Source organism: Chelmon rostratus, chromosome 1, assembly GCF_017976325.1.
Source record: "Chelmon rostratus isolate fCheRos1 chromosome 1, fCheRos1.pri, whole genome shotgun sequence".
In the NCBI taxonomy this organism is placed as follows: Eukaryota; Metazoa; Chordata; class Actinopteri; order Chaetodontiformes; family Chaetodontidae; genus Chelmon; species Chelmon rostratus.
In genome coordinates, this window is record NC_055658.1 from 13079624 (window position 1) to 13105173 (window position 25550).

Sequence of the window (25550 nt, forward strand, 5' to 3'; positions counted from 1 at the left end):
GGTCGACTCTCTGGCACCACTTCACTTTATGAAACATTCACTGTTTTATAAAAATACAAGCCATGCCAATTGTCTGGCACGTTCACTCAAACTGCTTGCCATTGTTCACAAGGTATTCATGTAGCCTTTATTTTTGACAGTGATGTGAATGGTATTTAAACTTACTCAGCAGGGAGGCCAAATTAAAAGCCCTCTTGACCAAAAAGAATTTTAACTCAACTGAGTCCCCAACAGTCTGGCAATATTACAGCGACTTGATGAGTTAACATTTCAGTGATCTCCATGAGGAAGAACTCCAGGAGGGAAGACCACAGACATAAAAATAGAACAGAAGAACAAGCGACCATTTATCAATACAAATTATTAACATGGGACACAATATAGGAAATTGAGTAAATTAATGTACAGTAGTTGTTATGGATGGTATTTATTTTCAGAAATACAGCGACAAGGATTATTACATTGGAAAAGGATTGCAATAGACATAAGAAAGCACTTAGATTAAATTTCAGTATGAGTAAGTGATGCATATACTGTGGCATGCTTTGAAAAAACACCATAAAAAATACTATTTTACTACAGAAAATACCTAGCAATGAGGATATGGATATCTGAGGAAAGACTGTAATAATTCTATGATTTGTGCACATTGGCTTCCTTAATGAAACGATTTAACATTTTGGAAAACAAGCTTATTTTCTTCCTCTAAGTAAGATAGATGACACAATCTAAAACACTTTCAGATCTCTTTTGCTAAATCGTGAGCTCCAGCCACAGCTTAGCTTCGCATAAACACTGAAAACAGAGGAAGCGGCTAGCCTGGCTCCAGCGTACGATTTGAGCGCCTGTGAAACCACAATGTATTGTTTTTATAGTTCAGTTTTTGTACAAATTAGAGAAGATTTAATGAGTTTATTAGTGAGATTTAGGGGTTGATTTTGTTATATTCAGACACATATTTTTTAATATTCTTTTATATATAATTTACATAGCCTCAATAGTTGATTTTATTTTGTATCGTTTTATTGTTTATTTGTTCTACTTGTTCTTTCTTCTGCCTCTCCTGTGGGATCAGGAAAGTCTTATCCATCTTCTCTTCTCTTATCTTATCTTATCTTATCTTATCTTATCTTATGTGAGAGTGGTTTCTTTAGATCAGTGAAAACTCGCATGATGATAATGTAAATGCGAAGATGCTGTTCTCTCTTTGGAATCATAACTCACAAATCTAAAGAGGTTCAGTTGTATGGTGAGAAGATGAAAAAGTAATGGTGAGTGTAGTTAATTAGATCTAATCTGACACTTGAACAAATAGAGTTTTCTTGTTTTCTTTGCATTCTATAGCAGAGAGTTGGTGTGTAATGTCTTTTGAAATTCTCACCATTTTGGAGGAGTTGCAAGGAAGTTTTACACAACATTAACATGGCAAGCACATGCATTGCACTTTATATATACCTAAATAACATTGGAGAAGTCTTTCTCATAGACGCTGGTATGTGGATCCAAGACCTCTGCATCAGGAAAGCAGAGTGTGTTCTTACACATGAGGCTGTAGGTTTAAAGCAAAGCAACAACCAGCTCAAGAGTGTTGCTCTCTATGGCGCCTGCAGACGCTGAGTCAATACATAAATCCAGTGTTTTCTACAGCAATGCATTTACAGCAACAGGGCGCTACCACAGAGGTTTGATGTCGACAGGTGGAGTTCTCAAAGTCGAGGCAATCATCTACCACCTTTCCACCTGAGCACCAATACAGTGCTACAGTTGTTTGGAAAATACACGCCTCCTTTTTTAACACTTCTCTTTCACCCAGTAAGACAGGCTGTTGCAAAATATCAGCAGATCCTTCTGCCTGTGTGATGTCTCTGTAATCTCCACAGCCTGTCAGTTTTGCTTCCCTCCAATCTGGGGTGTGAAGGTTTCGTGCCAGAAAACAACAGCCTGCAAAAGTGGATGACCATGACACCATAAAGGAAAATATGAACGTCTCCCTCCTCCTTCTAAATGTCAAGGTGAAAGAAACCATGTATAGATCAGCAGTTCTTTGAGTAATAGAAAACAGTTTAATATTCCAATGTCATGAAACTCTGAACCAAAGAAATTATGTTTTGGGCAGATGTGAAGACAACTTTCTTAAAGGTTTGGTTTATGATAAAGAGGGTATGGCTGGTGGTGAGCTTGATGTCTGGAGGGCAAACTGACAAGCAGTGGTGGAATGTAACTCAAGTGCTGTGCAAGTAGAAATTTGAGGTACTTGAACTTTACTTGAGTATTTCCATTTTCTGATGCTTTGCACTCATACTGTACAACATTTCAGATGGAAATATTTTTCCAAATATTTTTGCTCCACTAGATTTAGCTGACAGCTTTAGTTACTGGTTACCTTTCAGACGAAGATTTATGTATCATATTACAAATTCATCATATGCTTTTTACATTTTACAAAATATATTAGAGTACCCACCAGTATATACAATTGTCCAAATCAGCTCCACCTCATCCAGCTACATAACATTTGATATTAAACTGCTAAATACACATCAATGCATCAATAATAATAAAACCGTGAAGCACTTTCAGCATTATGACTACTTTTACTTTTGATACTTTCAGCACATTTTGCCGATACACATTTATGCTTTTACAGGAGTTTTACATTTAGTGGAGTATTTCCACAGTATTGCTACTTTGACTTAAGTAAAGGATCTGTATCCTCTCTGCACCCCTGCTTACAAATTGTACACATTAGACATTTGGTAAAACATTGTACAGTAGTAGAATGGAGACATTAACTGCACAAACCAATGACTATGGAGGACTTATGCAATGAAGACTTTTTCATAGCGACATTTTCACTTGTAATAGCTGGAAAAGCACAGGTGTTACTAATGCCATTACGAAGGCTTAAGATCTGTTCAAATGTCCCGGTAAACAATGACAGTGTGACCGTGAGCCAGAATGCACAATACCATTGTAAATTTGATGATTTACGCCTGCGCTTTTCCTACTATCACATATTGAAAAGACTTCCATTAAAAGGGCTTATTGAGGAAAAAGCCAGGCTGACAGAGGGTGACAGTAATTGAACTGATTAAAACAACACTTGGAGGTTGTTCTTTATTCTACATTAATAAGGGGCATTCAATCTGGATGGTCTTTGATTATTTTAATTATTTAGGTTTAGCTATTGGTAAAATATTTTTTAAAGTAGGATTAGAGAAGCTGAGAACTTTCACTGAGACTACAATTACAATTTCTAATTTTCTAACACCACTTCTATGCTTACATTATGCTTGCTAGGGGTAATATTTTTCGCATTTTTGGTAGTACTGATTTTGGTTTTCATGCCACTTACGCCACACATTCAGTTGACAGAAAAACAGTCAGAGGGAGACAGACTGCAATGGAGAAAGATAGACAGACAGACAGACAGAAGGGTGAGCACTAGACACGCAGGACGTTTCCTGTCATGTGGTGTGATCATATATCATTGGTCAGCACGCTGGGTCAGACCCTCTGCAGTATCAGTCCGCAGAGATGGCCCACCCTCCAGATGGCCTCGGTCCAACAGGTGGTCCCGTAGTGGGGGTGGGGCTGAGAGGTCTGACATCTGCCATCCACAGCAACCCCTCTCACACACATAGACATACACACACACGTATGTAGTGGCACAGAGTAGTTTGCAGCAACACCTTTTCCTCCCTGTTCTACACGGCTGCTGCAGTGAGATCTCTGGGCCCTGGGGCTCAGTCTCCTACTGTCTGCCTGCTTCCTCTATCAGATTTCACACTCATCTCACACATCGCAGCTCAGTGTGTGCTCATTTCCATGGCTCAGGCTTCAAACAATGACAACTCATTAGCATGTATTGTATGGCCTTGGATTGTCGCGAACAGGCAAAGAATGAATATGGATTCTATGAGCGGCCCTTTTGTTTTGTTTTCATTTACTCATAATCGTGAGTGTGTTGTAGCTGTTTGTGCTCTACCACAGAGCTATACTGTGTGCAGCTGTGTGCTTGGTAGTTTACTGATGTTTATTTAATCTCTTATATAAGAGTGATGCTACACAGGAGACATGGCTGACTGGCAAAATCTTAATCACTATAGGAAGTTGGGTTTCAGTTGCCTGTGCAGAAAACTCCACTTTTGGACAAAATAAAACAACGCAGGGAGATTTTGTTGTCTTTGGGTAACTCAAACCAGTATGTAATGAAGGATACTAAGTTTGTTGGTTTCTCTAAACACTCAGTGCACATTTTGTTCCCACTCTCTTGCCTGTCATTAGGGGACAGATTTGGTTGTGGCTGGCTGAAAGAGAGAAAACAAAGCAAAGAGCATGTTAATTATTCCTGGCATATTGACAACAGTCTGGTAGAGTAGCTTTGTGTTTCGGAAACATGTTTCATAATATTTCACATGCTAGTGCATCATCACGTGAATGATAGCGATGATGATCTGGCTCTCAGAGAGTCACTGCTTGATAAGCAACTGTACGGTATACTACCTTACATTTTAAAATGACTAAAGTTCGGATATCGAATTTCACAAAGCGTCAGATATCAAACTTTAAATGTGAAGAATTTCATCAACATTTCCCAAAACACAGCAATGTTTATGTGGCAAGCAAACAGCAAAGACCCACTGAGACATTTATAGGCTTTTTGACCAACATGGTGATCAGTTTCATCACCCAGTTTCATTTGTTGTATAGATCTCGCTGACAAAGTTAACCCTTAAATCCAACACCGAAGTGTATCATTCTTTTCCTAACAGTCCATCTTTACATAAATATTAGGCTTTGTTTTTACTATGGGTGAATGCTTTTATTTCCAGGAGGCTTATGGGCATCCCCAAATGCTTGCACAAATTGGGAAATTAGGTTTTATTGTTTATATTGCATTTTGATTTTAAAATTTGAATGAACATTTAAATAATGTTCACTTGAGAGCAGGTTAAGTCTTTGAGAATCAAATGTCAAGTGCTTGTTTCATTTTCACATCATTAGAAAATTGCAGTTTCATTTTCATTTTGAGGCTTTAAGAGTGTGATGACACGTACATGTAAATGCAGTAAACAGGGGGTGCTGTTTCGCTTGTTGAGTTTGAATATTTTCCACTTTAGGGCAGGTTAAAGGACCAGTGGGTAGGATTTAGTGGTATCTAGCAGTTAGGTTGCAGTTTGCAACCAACAGAAAACCTCTCACCTCCCTACCTTTCCAAGCATATGGTACAGCCTATGGTGATCATAAAACCTAAGAAAGGCATGAAAGGCATGCTCGAGAGAGCCAGTGTTTGGTTTGTTCATTCTGGGCTCCAGTAGAAACATGGCTGTGCAACATGGCAGACTCTGTGGAAGGTTACCTGCTCCCTCTGCAGATACAAAAAGCTCATTTAAAGGTTACAATAAAGACAACACTTCTTATTTTCAGGTCAAAACATATTCATTAATATTTTGGTCCTTTAAGTCTTTGAAAATGAAATATCAAATAGCTTTTCCATTTTCATTTTATGTGGTCATAGGCCCATACGTGTAAAATTAAAACAAAAAAATTTGATTATTGCATTTTCATTTTCATTTTTAAGCAAATACTATATACAGGAGTGGACAATTGTGACACTATTGTGGAATTACATTTTAATATTCAAGTTTAGATGATCATTTTAATTCCAGAATTCCTGGTAATCACAAGTAAATGATCAAACCTTGTAGGCTGTACTGCGTGAGACTCAATGAATAATGACTGTTTGCTTGCATCAAAATGTTTGTGAAGATAAAATGTTGCTCGAGTAAACATTTTGATTTGTTAATTACTCTTGATTCCCTTTACAGAATTTATCATTTGTTCGCATTAACTGTCTCATGATATTTCTCAATCAATAATGAAGTGACTTTCAAATGTACTTGGAGTTTCATATTTCATATTGCTCTGTCAGGACGGAAACCTAGCAACTGGTCTGCAGAAAGACTTTTGCATATAGTGGAAAATATGGTGTGTTGGAGTGAATGGAGTGAGAGAAGAAGTACGATGTGATGATCTCACTGTGAAGGTTCAGGAGAATTTGCAGCTGAAGTTGAATTATTCATCAGACGTCATTGCCATTCTTTACCACCTTCAATTGACAGGTGTCTAGGTGAGTCCATATGGCTTATGTGAGTGCCTGGATACACACACCCACCCACGCACACACACAACCAGGAATGGTGGGAGGTGCTGGGGGTTGAGAACAGATGATTGGTAGTATGTTGAGTGTGTGTGTGTGTGTGTGTGTGTGTGTGTGTGTGTGTGTGTGTACATGCACATGGCAGAGGTCTCGTTAGCACCACAAGTGTATGGCTAAATTAGTCTCCTCTATCCCTCCATCACACCTGCTCTCAGAGCCTGCAGCTGTCACTAAGCACATGTCTGTCTATCTATCTATCTCTCTATTTATAAAAGGTTTAATGTTTCATTCCCAACATTGATGCATCAGTTGCAAATTATGCCAATTTAGTGCATTCCGCTGCTTAAATAAAGTTAGATTTTTCTGGATTAAGCAATAATCAGGGTGAAAAACTTCAAATTCAGTGATGAAACTGAATAAAAACACCAGAAATCTGCACTGCTGCTACTGCTGCTGCCATTGTCAGTAATGTTACAGCCAGTGTGAAAAGTAACTAAGTACATTTACTCAAGTTCTGCAGTAAAGAGGGGGCTTTAAGATGGACTGCTACTTTCTACTTCTACTCCACATCTACTCTACATTTCAGAATTAAATATTTTACTTTTAACTCCACTACATTTAATTTTAGTTATACACATTGATGTTTCTTAGTCTTACAAAATAATTCAAACAGTATATAAAAAGAGTTAGAATTAGGTCCACTTTGACCAGCAGCAACATTTACATGATACTTACATGTTAACACAATATTTGATGATATGTGAAGCACTTTTAAAGGAGATCTGAACAGGTTTGCTGGTGACAACAACATATGGCCACCGGAGAGTACCGTTGACAGCGTACCAGACCTTCATCATCACGTGGTTAAATCGTCACAGGTTCCTTAGGTTTAGGCACTAAGGAAAAGGTAAGTAAGGTAAGTTAAAATAAGTCAGCATTGACTTTTGGTTTCACATTACAAACGAACAGCGATCTCCCTTGTGACAGTCCTGCGTTTGTTTAACCCATCCATCCACCCCACCTTCCTCCATATGTGGACCTTCTTGCTTTTTATACTACATCACCTGACTTCCTCCTTTTCTCCCATCATAATTACTACAAACACCTGAGGCTGACATAAATAGATGTTCTAATACTTGCACAGATGAACTATATGGCTGTTTGTCTGGTGAGAACGGGCTGTGTTTTTAGTCGTTCATTGCATACAGTTCCAGCAAGCCAAAAACCAACCAACATCATGCTTTTATTGAAATAGGAAAGCAAAATGAAACTTTACACAGCTGTCATCTGCTTCACGTTCCTACTTCTGCCCTTAACTGACCTTTCTCTCTTTTGCCATGAATCATTAAACCGCTGTATCTCTTTGCTCGGGTCTTTAATGTCACCTCTCTCTGTCATCTCATTAACTGAAATGTTATGCCTGGCCATGTTTTCCTCCCATCCTCATATTGTGCAAAACTCTGAACAAAAGAAGAGCAAGGGAGAGCAAATGGACTGGAATGAAGGCGGACAATGGACCACAGAAGTAAAAGGTTAAAAGGTCACTTCGGTCGTGACCCTTGTGGTCAGTTAGTAGCAATGTGGTCTGTGCTGCCACCACTTCAGCAGCTTGTTATTGCTGCTCAGGTCATCGCTGTCTGCCCTCTCATTTAGCCACACAGCACGCTGACAAATGATAAAGTCTTGACAATATATAAATAAATTTAGAAGATCTGTACTTTTCTCATGTCTTCTTGTTACTTCGACATTACTTTCTCTTTTATGTCTTCGCTATCTTTCCACTTATGCTCACTGACATGGTGTGACCTTCCTCCCAAAGCCTGCAGAGACCTTCACAATATTGCTTTTGAACAGGGTCCAATAAACAAACAATTACAAGAGAGAAAGACGTATCAGGCTGAATTGCTTCATGATGGCGAAGCGTTTAATTTCTGATTTCACAGTCTTTTGGAAGAGGGGACAGGGGGCCAAGCCAAACAGCAGTCACTTTCCCAGGGACGCGCACACACACACACACACACACACACACACACACACACACGTTGTTATTTTCATGCCCTGCTGTCTTTGAACTGCCTGTAATTATGTTTCATAGCCTAATGTCATGGCTCCCATTTTCAATTTAATGTATAGATGTAATGCATTGTGCCACAAGGAAAACATCCATCTCTATCTGGGTTTTTACATGCTGCTCATAACTGAATCGCATATTGAATAATTCAATTTGCAGCCATATATAATCACTAAATATTGTGGAGAGTGACCACAGTTTCAATACTCACCTAATGGATTGATTCAGTTATAACAGTGGGCTGGAGTAAGTAGTTTTCCTACTGGCTTGTGTAACCGCAGTGTAGCCATAAAGACCAACATTAAGCTACACACAGATCAATACATACCACTAGAAAGGGGGTGGGGGAAGATATCCTGAGTAAGACCATGATGAAGCCTTTTTCCTTAGTAAAGGTTAAATGTTCTTCCCATATAAAACATCCGTTAACGCTTTCTCCTCTTCTGTAAAATGCATTCATACAGTCATAATCTGGAATCTGAGGTCACAGATTCCAGATAGGGTCAGGACTCCCCCCAACTGAGGGGTCACAAGATGGGATGATTCTGTTCTTTTCTTCTGACTGTAATTTTTCCCTTTTTTTATTGCAAAATGCTGATAGCTCTAATCGTAATTAAACAATCTGACAAGAACTGCTCACAAATTCTAGTGTATGCTGCCTTTGGCAAGAGGTCAAGAGGAGTCGATTTGGGGTTGAAAGGCCATAAGCCAATAAATAAATAAATGTGATCCACTACAATTTCATTTTATGGCAGCCAAAATATAAATCAACAAGTAATCAGCAGTATTCATATCCCTCAAGCTACTTGGAAAAAGTAGAAGCACCAAAATTGAACTAATGTATTAAAATGACTGATTCCTTCCAAGCTGTTAAATATTAATGCCTTAATGTGTTAGCAGCAGTGTGATGGTGTAGCTGGCCCAGGTGCTGCTAGATCTAACTGCTGCACATTATATACTGTTGGGTATTCATCATGTTCTATAAATCTATTGAAGGTAGCAGGTAACTACAGCTTTTGTATACTGCAGTGAAAAGTACAATATTTTTTTCCTTTCTTTTTCCCTTTTCATTTTACTTGTTTCGCTCTATTATTGTTACTCTCAGTTGCCATGATTATGAGTACAGTTTGAAGTACTACCTACAAGTGTTAAAATATGATGAGTTGGGGATAAGAACCCAGTCACGACATAATTAATGAATAAAATGAATTGTAATAAGACACAAAAAAGAAAGTGTGGTATTTCTTTTTGAAATATAATGATAACTTCGGTGCTAATGTAGTAATTCTTATTAAAACTAGAGTGAGTAACTTATGGACTCATGATTTCCCACATTTTCTCTCTTGGATCATCCATCTTTCTACCTTTTTGACACACACACACTCACACGCACACACACCCCACCCCCACCCCCCCACAAACACACACACGTGCACTTGCCTGCTGCCATTGTTCCTGCGGTATTGTCCTCAGTGGATTTGTGTGTATCATTCGCCCCCCTGATGCATCTGCCAGCCCTGGTCTATTGTCCTGCAGCGTGCCACACAAACAGGCATCAATTAGGCAGGCTGTGCCTTTCTGTAGCAACGTGATTGTTTTGGCCTGGTCTCCATCGCAGCACCTGTCTCACACATGTTGGAGTCCTTTGATGGGCCGTAACTTAACCCCTGTTCAAATTACCCTGGGGGTAAAAATAGCATGTTCACGGTCACGTTCAGCTAATGATTAGTTCAGTTAAGCTGTCTTTACTGTACAAATTATAACAACCAGCCACAGGACAGCGTGCATGTCACAACTGCCAGTTTTCATTTGGACCCAGTTGGAGGGCATGATGGGTATTCAAACATTTAAAAGGCTTATTATTAGAATTTCTTTATATTTCAGTTACCTGAGGTGATCACACTGCTCTGATTACAGTTTTTCTCAAGGGTTTTTAGATTAGTAAGGTCAGTCCTTGTGGAGCTCACTTGAACTGAGAGTGAAGAGATAAGTTGATGATAGAGCTCTGATAGTCTTCATAGGGTCACACAGGTTGCCCATTTACTGTGTCAGGTTCATGAAACATGTATAGCTTCAAAATGTCCTTTGTAAATGAAATATTCTGTCCTTACATATCATCTACTCACTTATTTAAGTTTATTTGAAGTTATATTGCATCTGAATTCAAATATCCACCTGAAATCAAGGCTGGGAGAAATGAATTTCTATTAGCACTTTCAATTATTTGCCTCTGAAAGTCTCTTATTCTATTGAAATGTGGATGTGTTCCACATTTTCTCTGTGAGAATTACTAGAACTATTTAAAGTACTGTGAAGTTACACTCACACAATGTGTATAACGAATCATATATACATGTAGAATTTGAGGTCTCCTATGTTTTGGAAAAAATGATGCTAAATGCATTTTAGTAGAGTTCTGAAGGTGTCAAAAAGGGCTGCCATGTTATTAGATTCCCACTACATGATAACCTTGGCCAACAGAATTCACAATAATGATATTATCATGATATTATATAGATATATTTATTTAAAAAAATCTGAAAAAAAAACTCAACTCAAAACAAGTGTAGGAGGTGGAGAGAGTGTGGAGTGTGTAACCATAGCTTTACATTTTGGTAGATTATTTATATTTTTACATTTATTTGAATGATCAAATGTGTATTGTTAATATGATATCAATATTTCATTGTTAAGATATCATGCTTATCATCGAAAGGTGTAACATGATGTCAGATTACAGACTTTTAAAGCAACTTATCAATCTAATTTGTGAGGTTTTTGGTGAAAATGGCTCAAATTATGGGCTTACAACAGCCTCATAACCAATAAATAAGACAATTGATCAACAAAATGTGGCTTCAAAAAGGGGTCAAGGGTTAACACCTGGAATTTGAATAGTTCTATAAAGCATCATAACTGATAAGTAACACTTTTTGGTGAATTCTTTATCACCATAACAATTTGCAAAGAGGGGTCTCAGCTGAATGTGCTTGTGTTGCTCATTTGGCCCATTGCAATTGATATGTTGATTGACATGGAAATAGAGAAATTGCGCAAGCCACAGTCAAAGAGTGGACACAGGTGTTCCACTGGGATTGATAGGGTTAACTGTGTAGCTGTGGTCAAGAGTTTTGTGCTTCTAATTCTTGATACAAGTGTCTCAGATCGCTGCTTTTCACGTTATGCTCTCTGAAGAGACTTGGATGAATGAATGTTAAATAAAGACAAAGGCTTGTTTTCTATAAATCACTAATCAGGCCTGAAAAGTATCATAATGTGACTGTTATTTGGGTTCACCTCTGTTAGGATTGGCCAGGAACTTTAGACTCTGCAGGAAGTGGAGTGCGGTGATTAGATAATGAAAGCCAGAACTGGGTGCTGTAAGGAGCCAGCATTCGCAAAGAGGAACCAGACAGTCCTCACAACACATGAACAACTCATATGTGCACATAAGAAATACACGACAACTGACTCATGCCAGTATCTACAACAGTCTCTGACCCACAGTGTTGTTATTGATCCTTAACTGTTATGAAGGGTCACGGTACTCCTAACAAGGCTTCAAAAAGGGCCCAGCGTGCAGTTGGCTGAAAGCACACCAGGGACCCTAGAAACTGATCAAAGGTCAGTACTGAGAGGATCAGTACACACCACCATAAAAATACACTTTCGAGCTGTAATAATGCCTATGTTATTACTTTGTTGGTATATTTGTATGTTATTCATTTAAATAATTAAACAATACCTTAGTGCGGTTGTTATTTCACACCTTTATTTCAATATAAAATATGTATAGACAATAAAAACTGATTTTTTGAAGAAGTCAACAAAGAAGTAAACTAACTGGAAATGATTTCACCTTTTCATGAAAGTGGATCAAATACCAAACATTCAGTGCAAATTTGATGCAAATCCATACTGAACTATAGAAACATAACGTTATTCAAATCATAGCAGCACAGAAGAAGTCACGGTGTCTGTGGAACAAAGACCACCGCATATTTCACTCATCATAATGTGACACTGAAATGTTTTTTGTGAAATATGACCAGTAACAAATAAAAACATTCTTTTCTTTGGTTTGCTTATGTCAACATCCACTTACACGTATTTCATCTTTGTCTGCACGGACGGAGCAGAAGTAAATATGATCTTGGGTACAAAAAGAATACTGTTAATCTGTTCTCAAACTTCATGGTTTAAAAGAACCGCAGCTAATTAACCGCACACCAAAACAGGAATACATTTTAATATTGATCCCCTTATGTCCCCGGTGCATTGTCTGTGTGCATACGTGTGTGTGAGGGAGTGCATGTACGTATGTGCGTGTGTGCAGGCAAGAGTATGATTATGAATATTTTAAGAGCACATTTAACATGGCGAAGCAAGAGAAGGCTTGGTGAGGGATTTGCGCCTACTCTTCAGCTAATGACCCCAGGCGCTTCCAGCAAAGCTTCTTCATATTTTAAAGAAAGTCGATAGAGCTGCAGCCCAGTCAGCAGCATTAAGATTCATACAGACGCCACAGGGACCCTGAAAAAAATTAATAACACGCGTGTCTAACAATCCTTCCTGCGATTTAGTGGAGCACCCAAGCTATCTGCCTGAAATGCAAAGTAGTAATGAACACACAGATAAGATAAATTCTGAACACGCATCCCCTATGCCTCAAGTCAATGCACAAACACACTCTTACACCCACTCTTTACTTCATCCCCTTCTCAACAAACACACCCACCTCCTCCTGACCAAAGGTATCCAAACACACTCTTTTCATCGCTCTGCACTCTACAATTTTACCTTCTACTTTTCTGTCTCCGTCTTTTGTCACTCTGTCTCTCCTTCTCTTAAAAATGAAAAAAAAGGACAAATCCAAGGGCTCTGAAAGACCCAAGAAAACACTGCTGAACAAAAGCTCTTTTTTTCAATTTGCCTGACTATAATGAATTTTTCAAGACTTCTCGTCTGCGTCTCACAGCAAGGTTAGCCATTGTCTGCAGTCCGTCTAAACAGCTCTTTAGTTGTTTACAGTTTGCCAGAAGTGTTCGCGCTGTGCTCCTGGTAGTATTTCTTATCGTTCAACAAGTCAGGGATTGCCAGAGCTAAGTGCATTCATACATTATAGTACAGTAGGTTTGTATGTGTTCCATCTGTCTTTGAAAAAATATAAGAAAAATGCACAGGTGCACTTGTGAAAGAGAGCTGTTGTTCCCCAGTTTGTCTTTAATGAAGGCAAAAGAAATAACTGAATGAAAGACATTCTGGTAAAAGCTCAAAAACTGTATGTGTATTTTAGTTATTAAGATACACATTCATTCAGCATCTCACTCACAGTCTCAAATCTAGCAAGCTGTAAAGTAAGTTACATAAAATGTACAGAAATGGGCTGAGTTTTGGGACTTTTAGAGGTGTTGTGCTGCAGCGGGCTTCCCTTAGAGTCAGGACAACAGTACAGCGGTATAGGCTCTGCCCTCCCTGGTAAGGCTAGACAACATATGGCAGTGTCTCCCAGAGAACAACACACCACCCAAGCAGCCTGGCAACCTCAGAGCGTGTGTGTTTGTGTCTATGTATGTGTGTGTGTGTGTGTGTGTGTGTGTGTGAGGGAGAGCGAGAATGCCTGTAGTGTGTGCATGTTTGCGGGAGATGAAACAAGAACGATGCCTGCCAAGTTTCTTCGCATGGCAGAAGAAATAAATTGAGGATGTGTGGGAAATGTACGTCTTTTTTCTTCCATAGCCACATAAGCTAAACAGACATTAAACATGGCAAACATTTGCAAGGCTCTCAGAGCGATTGCAAACAACCATCTCCTGATGTGAACTCAGAGATGTATTATGAACATATTCCAAAGAAAGTGATGGAAGGAAGGAAGAATTAAATATTTCTCTTGGCATCTGGATGTAATATAGTGCAACAATATGCAGTATTGTTTGAATGAGACGCTGTAACCCTTTCAATGCTCAGAGGCAGCATATTGTTGAGGATGCAGGACAGTTAGTGAGCTGAATTAGACAGGAGGGCGGAAGTCCTGATCATCTGTCTAGCAGAATAGTTTCCATTTTCATGTGTGTGAGTTAAAAGGGAAAGAAGAGAATCAATAAAGCATTAGTGGAAAGCCATCAAAATATTCCAGAGCGATCTGAAGCGTATTACAGCCAGTAGGTCAGGAAGTTAGATATCATTTATTCAAGGTGAGTTACCTTAAGACTACAGTTAAATCAACTTTATTCCATCCATTTGACCATGCTGTCTGGCTCAGTCATTCAGAGAACGTGTAAATTACAATAACAAGTTGCAGGCGTTTTCATATGATCTTTATTGTCCTTATACAGTGTAAGTATCCAGTAAATTTGGATCTTTTATAGAATTTAAAGGGGGAGCATCACTGCAGACAGCCATATCTGCTGGCTAAGTAGCTTGAATCCTGTGCCAACCTAAACAATGCAGTCCCACACCATATAACCACTTCAAATCCTCTGGTGGACGCATCTCCCTCTAAGGCCATGATGAGAGGCTCATGTAAGCAGCTCATCAGCAGCCTGTTTGCCCATATGTGCCTCACACCCCACAGTCCCCAGTGGATCCTGGCTCTGTGCAGTGATACCATCTCATCTGCCAGCATGGACCACTTGGAAAAACCCCCAATCCCTCTTCTGGTTGGCCTATTCTGCCCTCACTGGCTAGTGTTACGGTCGGCTCGCATTGTGTAGCCAGTCTGTCCACCAAGTCAAGTACCCATTCAAGAGCTGGCCAGTGAGAAACTGAAGAAATGCAGGTGAATACTGAATAAGAGCGGTTAAGCAATGAATAAGATGCAGAGTCATGATGCCAACTGAAAATCAGCAGAGGCCAAATGAGGGCAAGCACATATTTTCCAGCAGTAAACACACACACAGTGCATTGGCAGGAATAAATCTTCACAAATTTACTTTGATTATCAAATTTATAACACAGACAGACTTGCTTGACTCAGAGCACGAGGAGAAGGGGTCGTAGTAGTAGTGCTTTGTCAAATCACTAAGGTGTGAATCCTTGGGGCCAGTATTGATGATGGCATATGCTGTGGGAAGCAGACAGACAGGAAAGCAGGGTCCAGTGTCATGTCTGCAGTGTCTGCAGGTCCCGCGCGGCGATGGTTCGCTTATCCCCCTGCCACCGCACATATGTTTGGGAAACGGAACAGTTGGACGTGGCCGAGGGCTAAAATGGGTCAGACTGACACAGATGGAGGAAAAACTCCCACTGGGTCACTGTCAGATGACTAGCACCCAGAGAAAAAAGTGAAAGAATATGTATGGGTGTGTGTGTTTGTGTGTGTGTGTGTGCCTATATGTGTATAAGGGGGAGATGGAGTCAAAGTTTGACAAATTTTAACAGTTTGCCAGCAACATTTCTCTTGAAACAAGGCTAGAAAAAAAATAGAACAAGTCTTGAATTCAAATTGGGTCATACGGTGCTCAAGTAGCCGAGAGCAAACCATGTCATTTAATACTGTACTGTAACTGTGATCACAATAAACACACTGTAATTTGTTTCTTTTGTGCTGCTATCAAACTTGAATAACAGCTGTTATTCGGGATGAATTAAAAGCTTTGGGTTTTTGTCCTGGGATCATCAGGGTTCTCTGCAAGAACCATCAATTGAAAGGGCAGGAGAACCCGAACACATCTCTGGACAGATGGAAAGGAGCTGGCATTAAATGCACCTCGGTGATCAAATGGAATCATTAAGACCAGGAGATGAGATTATCCAAGACAAAGCATAGTCCCACTGAAATAATCAAGCATTTAAACAAAGCAACATCATATTATGCTGTCTATTATCTTAGACTTTCCAAAACGAGTTGTAACTGATTAAGCCTTTGTGAGCACCTCACAAAGATGCCATCGTAAATTCTCCCTCAAGATGGGAGGTGATCTTCAGACAAAGCTGCTGCACTCTTCAGCAATCCATAGTCGCTAAAACGTATTCAGAGAGTTTCAGGCGAATGTCCTTGGTTGTCAAAACCTCCATTAGAAATAGAATGTAGGACAGTTATTGCTGAGTTGAAAGGTCACCCATCTATTTGTTCATTATGAAAAAAGTTTAATCCTCTGTGGCCTTTTGAGGTGATCTTTCCCAATTCAAAGAGATGGGCTGATGCCTCCTGATGAAGAGCACTGAGCCCAAAACACATTGCCTTCCTGAATGTTATGTCACTGCCTCTTATGTTTGTCTTATGCTCACTTTTGTAGATTTGAAGCTTTGGAGCATTCTTTGTGAGCCGAAAGCTTCAAGATTTCTGTGGGTTGTTTCACCCTGGCGCTTTTCGAAAGCACTTGTGTTTGATGGAGAAACAAGACGTAGAGAATCATCACAGAGCATCCTTCATCTGTCACCTCAAATGAACCATGCTATCACATGAGGACAAGCAAGTCCCTTTGCGCCGAATATAAGCCATGTTGTGGACCCTGCATTAGAATGTGGGTGGCATGTGCTCTGTGAGGCAGTCATATGTTTACAGTGAAGCTCTTGGATGAAAGTCAAGTTTGCAGCTGCAGCCTCGAAATAATTCATCGCTCGCTTTTTTACCCGGGAGGAGCCACAGGTAGTTGATGAAGTGGCAGTGCCAAGATTCCCAACTGGCGAAGACGAAGCGCAGCTGCCAGGAGTCAGCGCGGCCAGATGCCGCTGCTGATGTACCATGTGTTCCAAGCAGGGCAACAGTGTGTTTGTGTGTGAGCTGGGGTGGGAGGGGAGAGAACGGAGCGCTTGCCAAGACATTCTCACATTGATGCCAACCTGACACATGCTTGGGTACTCCCCATGGTTTGTGTTACCATCTCAGCCTCTCTCTCGGATCTGTGGGGGGTCCCCTCTTTCCCTTTTCCTCAGATGCAGTCCTTTGCCAAGATGGGAGTTGGCGCCTGCTTGCGGCCGTCCAGCTCATCAATGGCAAGATCCTTTCAGGTGGTCTTTGCTGAATGGTGTGTTGGCAGCAGGCCATTGCAGCAGAATGCCAGCTTCTGCCAGATACTCTGTCTAATCATGTTTTTGCCATAACCGTAACTATAACTCCTTATGGTATCCATGTCTTGTCCTCTCCCCCCTGATAAGCAGACGTGATGCCCTTTATCATCCTCCACTCTTCATCCATCTCTGCACGTCTCCAGATTCTACAGGCTCTGATTCCAGTCCCCATACAATGCATGTCAAAAATATGGCCAACTTCCAGGAAGCAAATCCAAAAACATGGGTCGTCTTTGCCTTATTACGTTTCATCGGAGACGACATTCGCTCATTTTTAGGTTGAATCCATAGAAAAGCAGCATTGCCATCTGCATAGAAAAAAGAGACGAAAGACTGTGCGTATGACCTACAAATAAAGGATTCTCTTGAAATTACATAGCTGCTGGGGTAGCATAGCATCCCCTTGAATAACGTTTTCCCCACAAATGGGAACGAGTGGTCTTTGACGATACTATTCCTGAGAGTGGAGGGGAGTTCTCTGAAACAAAGGCTCCAATTTCGTTAGGAACATGCCATCCTTGTTTGCAGTGTAGGGGGTTTGGGGAGGGAAGTGAAAACTTTTTGAACGTGTGCCATGTCTGTACCATTCTCTTATCTGAGGCCCGCGACTGCCAGCTGGCGGCTGAATGTGCCCACTTGCACTGTGATGATGAAGCCAGCCAAGTTAGTTGGCACACTGAGTGGCAGGACTGGCATGTGATCTAAAGCCAAACAGCTCTGTGTGGGGTAGCTGCATACATGGTGCACTCTCCCTTGCCCTGTCCTCGTCTCCGGTGAGCAGACCCTCCACTGGATCTGCAGGTGCACAAAAATAGAGGTGGATCTTGACAACCAAGCTGAGTTGAGAACCACAGGATGACAACAGAAATCATGCTTTAGTAGCTCCATAATCAATGACACATTTATCTGAATTCAGCTTTACATGGACTCCTTGCATCTGGTACAAAGCACTAAATCACATCATGTGTAACATTTAAACCTGAAAAATATCAAAATAGAAAAACAGTGAAATTGGTGTAAAAAGACTAAATTAATTCTACTTAATAATTATCTGCACAGATGAGAATGTGAAAAACATTTTGTATAGTGAAATGTGGTGAAGAAGCAAGTACATCTTATTTTAAGGAACTAAACACAATTTCTTGGACAATAAAAATGTTTTTTTTTTAAAGACCGGGTTTATTGTGTGGACTTACAAGGTAGGAACCATTCAAGCGACGTGTGTTTCATACCGGAAGATCAATGCCGTTGCGCCGTCCTTCACTAAAAGACGTGCCGGTATCTGTTTTAGGTAAGGTGAAAATAAATAAAAGTACATGTGAGTACAGTGGAGCGCGGGTATCACTTTAGAAATATTAGTATATCATATTCGCTGTAGAAAGGTGATTTTTATTGACCGCGTTATGTCTGAAGTCCGGTCAATATCGTGTTCAGCTCTCAGTTACCTAAATATTGTGAAATGTCGAGAATGCTCAGCATTACCTGTAAACTTACGAAATGCGACTACATTAGCGACAGTAGCTAAAAGAGGCGTCACTCTGAGCTCGCATGCTATCATAAGTTTCTGAAAAAAAGGTTGAAGCAGCAAGACTACCGACACTCTCCTCTATTGCTGACACAGACGATTATCTTTATCGTTAAGTTGTCTGACCAACAGTTATCACATACAACACAGTGCTGCTCTGCCTGTGAGAACAGCTGCATGTTTTCTGGAGGAAGCTTTCCAGAGTGACAAAATAATCCTGAAGATTTCGATTTGCCTGCGTTTTAAACCGGAGGTGTTGAGTGTAATGAGTTGTATTATGGAAAATGACGAATATTTGTGCTGCTTTAATCTGTCCCTCAATCAACTCATCGATTAATCAGATAGTCATTTCTTCTTTTTTTTGTCAATCTGCAAGTACATTTAAGCCGCTTGCAATGAGTTGGTGTTAAATTCTGCAATGCTAAATGAATTAAATCGAATGAGAAGTAATTACCAGTTAAATTGAATATTGCAGAACTCTGGAGGATCATTACATTTAAATGTTTTAGGAGATGATGTCAAACTTTGGTACCTTGATACAACTCAGCTCACATGCATTTTCTTCCCCCCTGTCAACTCACAGATATACTCACAGTCTGATATGAGCAGATGCAAAAGAATGAAGATGGAGACATCTTGAGGTCCTAACTCTGGAGGGTCTCAACAGCTGAGTCTCAAACATGCTGTCAGGACTAGTTGCTGCTGCCTGCCACTCTTTGAAGTGGACATTGCCTCTCTGGAAAGCCACTCTTCACAGAACTGATTGCCTGTCAAAGCCAAGGCGATGGCTACCAGGAGCTGTGGCTCAAAGAGGGGCTCATAGGTGGGTTACAGCACCATCATCAAGGAAAAACCAGACACCAGTGTTTGCCAGAGCTCCAACATTTGGAGATAGGCTTGCTATCATCGACAGCTCTGGCAGCCACAGCTACAAGCAGCTGTATGGCAGCAGCTTAGGTCTTGCAGGTAGAATTAGCACAGCTCTCAACTCTAACTTTGGGGGTCTGGAAGGCAAACGAATTTCCTTCCTGTGTGCTAATGATGCTTCTTACACAGTGGCACAGTGGGCGGCTTGGATGAGTGGTGGGACAGCAGTGCCACTCTACCGAAAACACCCTCAGTCTGAACTGGAGTACATCATCTCTGACTCCCAGAGTTCGCTGCTGGTGGCGGGACATCCCTATGCTGACACCCTCGAGCCTCTGGCACAGAGGCTGGGGGTGCCATGCCTGACGCTTCCCCCTACTCCTGACCTGGTCACTTTAGATGGGGCAGACTCCCAGGAGAAGGAGACAGCCATCTCAGACTGGGCTGATCGGCCAGCGATGATCATCTACACCAGTGGTACCACAGGAAAACCCAAGGGAGTTCTGCACACGCACAGCAGCATCCAAGCCATGGTAAGTAATGTCTTTTTAACCCTATTTACATTGGAGACTATGCAAATTACATTTAAGTTTCTAGTTTGACTGCAGCACATGTTTATCAGCAGGGAAAACGGTTGATCCACAGCTTTGACATAGCAGAAGATGGTACAGCTGATGTTAATGGCCTACAAAATTGTGGCTAATTAAAATAACGAGCAGCGAGGGTTGTCTGCGAACATAACACTGTTTCAGAGTAATTCATTCCTTTTGACCGTAGTCTTTATGTAATCCCTTTTTAAGTTGTTTACCTAATTTATAATAGCCCTAGGTATTTCTGCATTAGCTGGTATTAAATTTAGACAAGAGAACTTATTAAACCTTTTTCACATTTAATATCACAAATGCATTATTATACTTTGTGTTGTACTCAACAGTGAGTTTATGCTTTTGATGTCGAAGCTGGACCAATAAATTGGCTCCAAGCTCATATATACCGTAATCAGATTAAGGCAGAAAAATGCTGTTGGTGTATATGTTGACCAATATATAATAAGAAACAGCAGTATGGACATTTCCTTACACCTGCTCAGTCTGTGTGTCCTGTCTAGATATTCTCTAGAGAGAGGGGAGGAGGTTTGTTTACTTGAATGTGACTGGCTGTAAAACACACTACTGAAAGTTTTGCCCTAGCATCCAAGTATTTTTGGGAGGGGCCTTTAAACGCCTCCCTGTTGGTGTGTTCAATGTCAGACCTCTACTTTTTGTGATGCAAGGAAATGACAAATTTATATTTCATTATCTTTTTTGTGTTTAACTTGTGAGCTTGAGTTACCTAAAACATGATCTTTGAAAGCTATGCTTTTTAAAAATGGTCCCTTGTCATTCTGTCATTACTACATACCTTACTGAAATGCATTGAAACCAGTACAAATCAGGTACAGTGGTCAGACAATCCATATCAAAACTTATGTGGTATATTTGGTAAATGGTCCCCATCATATACACAGTACACACACAAGCTTCGGTGTTTGTCATGTAGTTTCACACAATTTACCCCATCCACGAAGTACACAGTATTATGACATAGTAAAATATTAATACACTTTATTTCATGGGCTAAATTATGCAAGACCAGTACGTTATTCAAACACCTTCCAAAGTCTCTCTTAAATTATTCAACTTAAATATTCAAGTCAGTTTTATTTATATTGACAAAAATCACAAGTCCTATATCTGACAATGGCTTGAAATGTGATAAGAATCACAGTTCTCTTTATTCAAATCTTTCTATTGTATATTTCATACAGTGCAGGCAGAGATTAAGAAACAACTATCCAGAGCTCCACAAAACTTTTTGATTGTTCAGTAACCTCCACACCCACATTTGACTTCCTTCCTAGCATCATTCCTCTTTTGTTCCAGTCGAGCTTTCTGAATAATCACTAATTTATGCCATTAAAGATCTCCTGAAGATTTTCCAGTATGTTTTTAGGTGAAATTGACCTACATGTCCAATGGTGTGGAAAATTAAATCACTGTGAAAGACGGCAGAGCTGCATTTGTCTCTGCTTGGCTCAGGGACATGAGTGAGTGAGTGAGTGAGTGAGTGAGTGAGTGATTAAGTGAGTCTGTCTGTGTTTTCCTGGAAGGCAGCAACATCAGGTTGTCTGAATTCCTGGAATGCTCCTCTGTCAGGTTAATGAAGATTTGAGACAAACGTGGAAGGAAAATTCATTCGCAGAATCACTTCCAAATTTAAACTTGGATGTAAGATGACCATCTGATCCCCATCTTCCACTTCCACCACTTCTGATGTCTTTGACAGTGTGTTTATAGTAAATGTACACTGAATGTTTTTTTTGCTTAATTGGCCGTATTGTCTTACACAAAAAGCAATGCTGCAATTTTTCCCAGTGAATCACTGAATACCAATCCCATAACCTGATTATTGAGCCTGTGGTGTGTTTTGTACATGATGTTTGCCGTCATGAACAGTGTCAGAGGGGTACTGAATGCCATGTGAGTGATCAGACACTGCACTAACGTCTGTAACAAAAGACCACTCCACGCTCACCTGCATGGCCTAGTTGTTGGTGTTGTGATTTCAAATACCGGCTCTTAGAGCGAAACATTAACATGACGTCTGATCTCTGCATGTGTGTGTTTTCTGCAACAGTGTCAGCAATTTCTAACTGTGATCTGTTCAGTTGTATTACATGTACATTCAGAAGCATGAGGTGGAAGCTTCGCTTTTGTAAACATGGTTGTACATTATTATCTGCTTACACAAACATACAGTGAACAGGATACAATATCCAAAACACCTGTTCAATATAATGCAACTAATTACAAATCACCTTCAAAGTTTAACAGAGCCCACTGTAACACATCATATTTCAGGTGTTTCCCCAGTATACTGTTAAACAAAGTCATACGTGGTTTCAGGAGCATGAGGATAAAGTTTCTATGCCCTCCATAATCACCTAATCTAATTTTGGTGACTAAATAAATCTTAATGGTGAGTTTCCTTTGAATCAAGGGTCGGAGCATAGGGTGTTGTATGTTTTGCAAGATAAATTTGTGATTTAGAGCTTTATAGATAAACTTGACTTGACTTAGAAATTAGATGTTCAAATCTTTAATTCCTGAAATAACTAGAAGTTAAATTTCTGCGAGAAATCAACTTTTTTACGATTCAGGGCTGCTGCAACTCTGAACGAGCCATTCATGATATCATCACCTGTTACCAATGAAGCTGTTGTTCCAAAAAACACCTGTTCACCACACCTTTCCCAGTCTTTTGTTGCTCCTGTCCCAACTTGTTTCAAACGTGTTTCTGGCATCAAATTCAGAATAAGCATATATTTCAAGAAATCAATTAAGTTGATTATGCAAAAATTTGAATAATTATCTTTGTGCTGTTTTTAATTTAATATATGCCACAAAGGATTAGTTAAGTATCACCTTCTGTTTTATTAATGTTTAATGTCGCATCCCAAACTTAGAGGCTTCTTAAAACTGATAAATGAAAGATTCTAACAATACAAACACTGTTGACAATTAGTCTTTGGTGATTTCTGTTACATTTCTGAGACTATTTTATTCGTTTGTTGGCTTTTATTCCTGCTAAATGCTATAAACATATGATAATGTGACATCACGCAGAGATGCACTGTTTCACACCAGCTATAATGATAGCAGCAATCTACTTTTCATAACATGAAGGATAAACATCAGATTTTAGTGTTCTTACTGCTAAACTAAATATTATTTATACTCAGTTTATACATCACACAGGGAGAAATTAATTGTTGAAGAGACCGACAGCAACCTTAGCAGACCAGTTAGATGATAATAATTTTGAGTTAATTTAAGTTAATGAGTTATTGTTATGCTCTCCAGCAGCAACCAAATTCATTGTTCACAGGGGTTCCAGGCAAAAGTAATTTTTCCATAAGCAGGAAATTACTACAAAAGCAGGAAATTACTAATTGAGGTGTGAATACAGCAGGTTTGGATGAAAGTAGGGACAAAACGTTGAACAAATAAAATGCATCCCTCCTCCAACCCTTTTCTCCCTGTCTCGTCCCTCAGATCCAGTGTCTGGTTTCAGAGTGGGCGTGGTCCAGAGATGACATCATCCTCCACACCTTGCCGCTCCACCACGTGCATGGCATCGTTAACAAGCTGCTGTGCCCGCTCTGGGTGGGCGCCACCTGCGTCATGCTGCCTGATTTCCAGCCTCAGAAGGTCTAGACTGCGCTCTGTCTCTTTTTAGTTCTGTTTCTCTTAGTACAGTGTAGCCTTCATTAACACCCCTGAACAAAAGAGAGCAGGAAGGCTCTGGAATCAACTGCAAGAGCAAAGCTATTGTTGACAGTGAAGCTGAGAAGTATTTCGGATGTATGAACAAGGTGCTGCTGGGTTGGAAAAGACCTTCAGCTATTTCCACTTCAGTCCCTCTATCAGTGTTTCCCTTTCCCCTTCCACTTTTCTCCTCCTTCCTTTCTCCTCGCTTCATCTCCTCTCCTTCTATCAGTCTGTCCTCCTCCTCCCTCTCTGACTGTCAAACTAAGTGTTTGGGGCTTAGTGATGAATTGCCCTGTGTGGCTTTGTATCTGACCAATGCCGACTCACGGCAGGGGCTTAAGCAGCGGATCAATCGATGAGCTGACATTGAAGGATGATAGTGCTTATTTGGCCCTGAGAAGGGAGGGGACGATGGGGTGCTAAGTGTGTGTGTGTGTGTGTGTGTATATGTGGTATGTGGCTTTGGAGCATACAGTATAGGAGTGTAAATGCACATTTTTTCCAGCATATGTGTGTTTTTGTATTGTATGTCAGGCCCTCTGCAGCTCAGTGGCAGTAAAGGTAGATGGAAAGGAAAGGTCTTTAAAGGACATATGTATCTGTCAACATGGGTATTGCCGCACTGTAATAACTATCAGTATTCAGCTGTTATCCCTGACCTTGTGCACCAAGCCACAGAACCCCTCCTCTCACCCTCAGAAAAAAAGCCTTTATTCTCCTCCTGCTGAAGTTACAGTACATTGATGAAGTGATCGATAGGCTGTCTCTTCTATCCCCTTAGATCTCTGAAGGGTAGCCTAGGCAGCAGAGGCTGCCATTGATTTTTTCCGATTTCGCCTGGAGATAGTGACAGAAATTTTCGGTGCAGGAATTGTGATCCTGTAAATCGCAGATAAGTCTATTTCAAGTGTGTTACTGCAAGCTGACATGGGCAGATACTCTTCTGGGGTTCAGACAGCACTGGTCAGATGTAGTTTCTTTATTTGAATCCCTGTGGTATACTGAGATTAACCACGAGAAAATAATTCATTAACCCATGAAGAAATGTTAAACTCAGACGTAATAACACAGACGTTTAGATATTTGTTAGGAGGCAAGGATAACGCATCAATTCAGTGTGTTCTAACAGGTAATGGAATTTTAATAAGTAACCTGGGTGATTCAGGTGCTACCTGAAAGGTATCTTTACGCACTCACCTCTGCCTGTACCTATAATTCAAATTCACCAATGGTTTGGATGGGACAAGACTGGGGGAGGGTGGCAGGGGGGGGTTTCAGTGGGATATTGGACAGGCGTTTGTGGTTCCCAAAGGCTACATGCTATTGACTTTGGTGATCCCTTGACTTTTCCTGTTAGCAGCACAATGAGGTCTTGATTGAAATGTCCGACCGATTATTATTTCATTATTGAAAGGCTTGCCACGAAATTCATGTTTCCCTCAGAATTGATTCTACCATCAGCTCTAAATGTCAATTTGTCCAATACTTTGTTTATGACCAAATAGCTGCAACACAAATGATATTCCCATCAGCTTCAGCTGTACTTTGTGTTTAGTGCTAATTAGCAAATGTTAGCATGCTCATACGCTAAACTATGATGAA

The 25550-nt window shown here is 40.2% G+C and overlaps 1 protein-coding gene across 2 annotated transcripts in view; it reads left to right on the plus strand.

The window, feature by feature from the left end:
• Positions 1-18499: 18499 nt before the first annotated feature.
• Positions 18500-25550, plus strand: part of acsf3 (acyl-CoA synthetase family member 3) — a 34207-nt gene continuing 27156 nt past the window's right edge. The window contains exons 1-3 of one of the 2 annotated variants that reach the window (XM_041936356.1): positions 18500-18537; positions 19355-20171; positions 23733-23888. In XM_041936356.1, coding sequence (XP_041792290.1) covers positions 19452-20171; positions 23733-23888 — 876 coding nt within the window. In that variant the 5' untranslated portion in view covers positions 18500-18537; positions 19355-19451. Of the gene's footprint in view, positions 18538-19354; positions 20172-23732; positions 23889-25550 lie in introns of those variants that run through there. The other variant, XM_041936362.1, reaches the window with a different exon arrangement.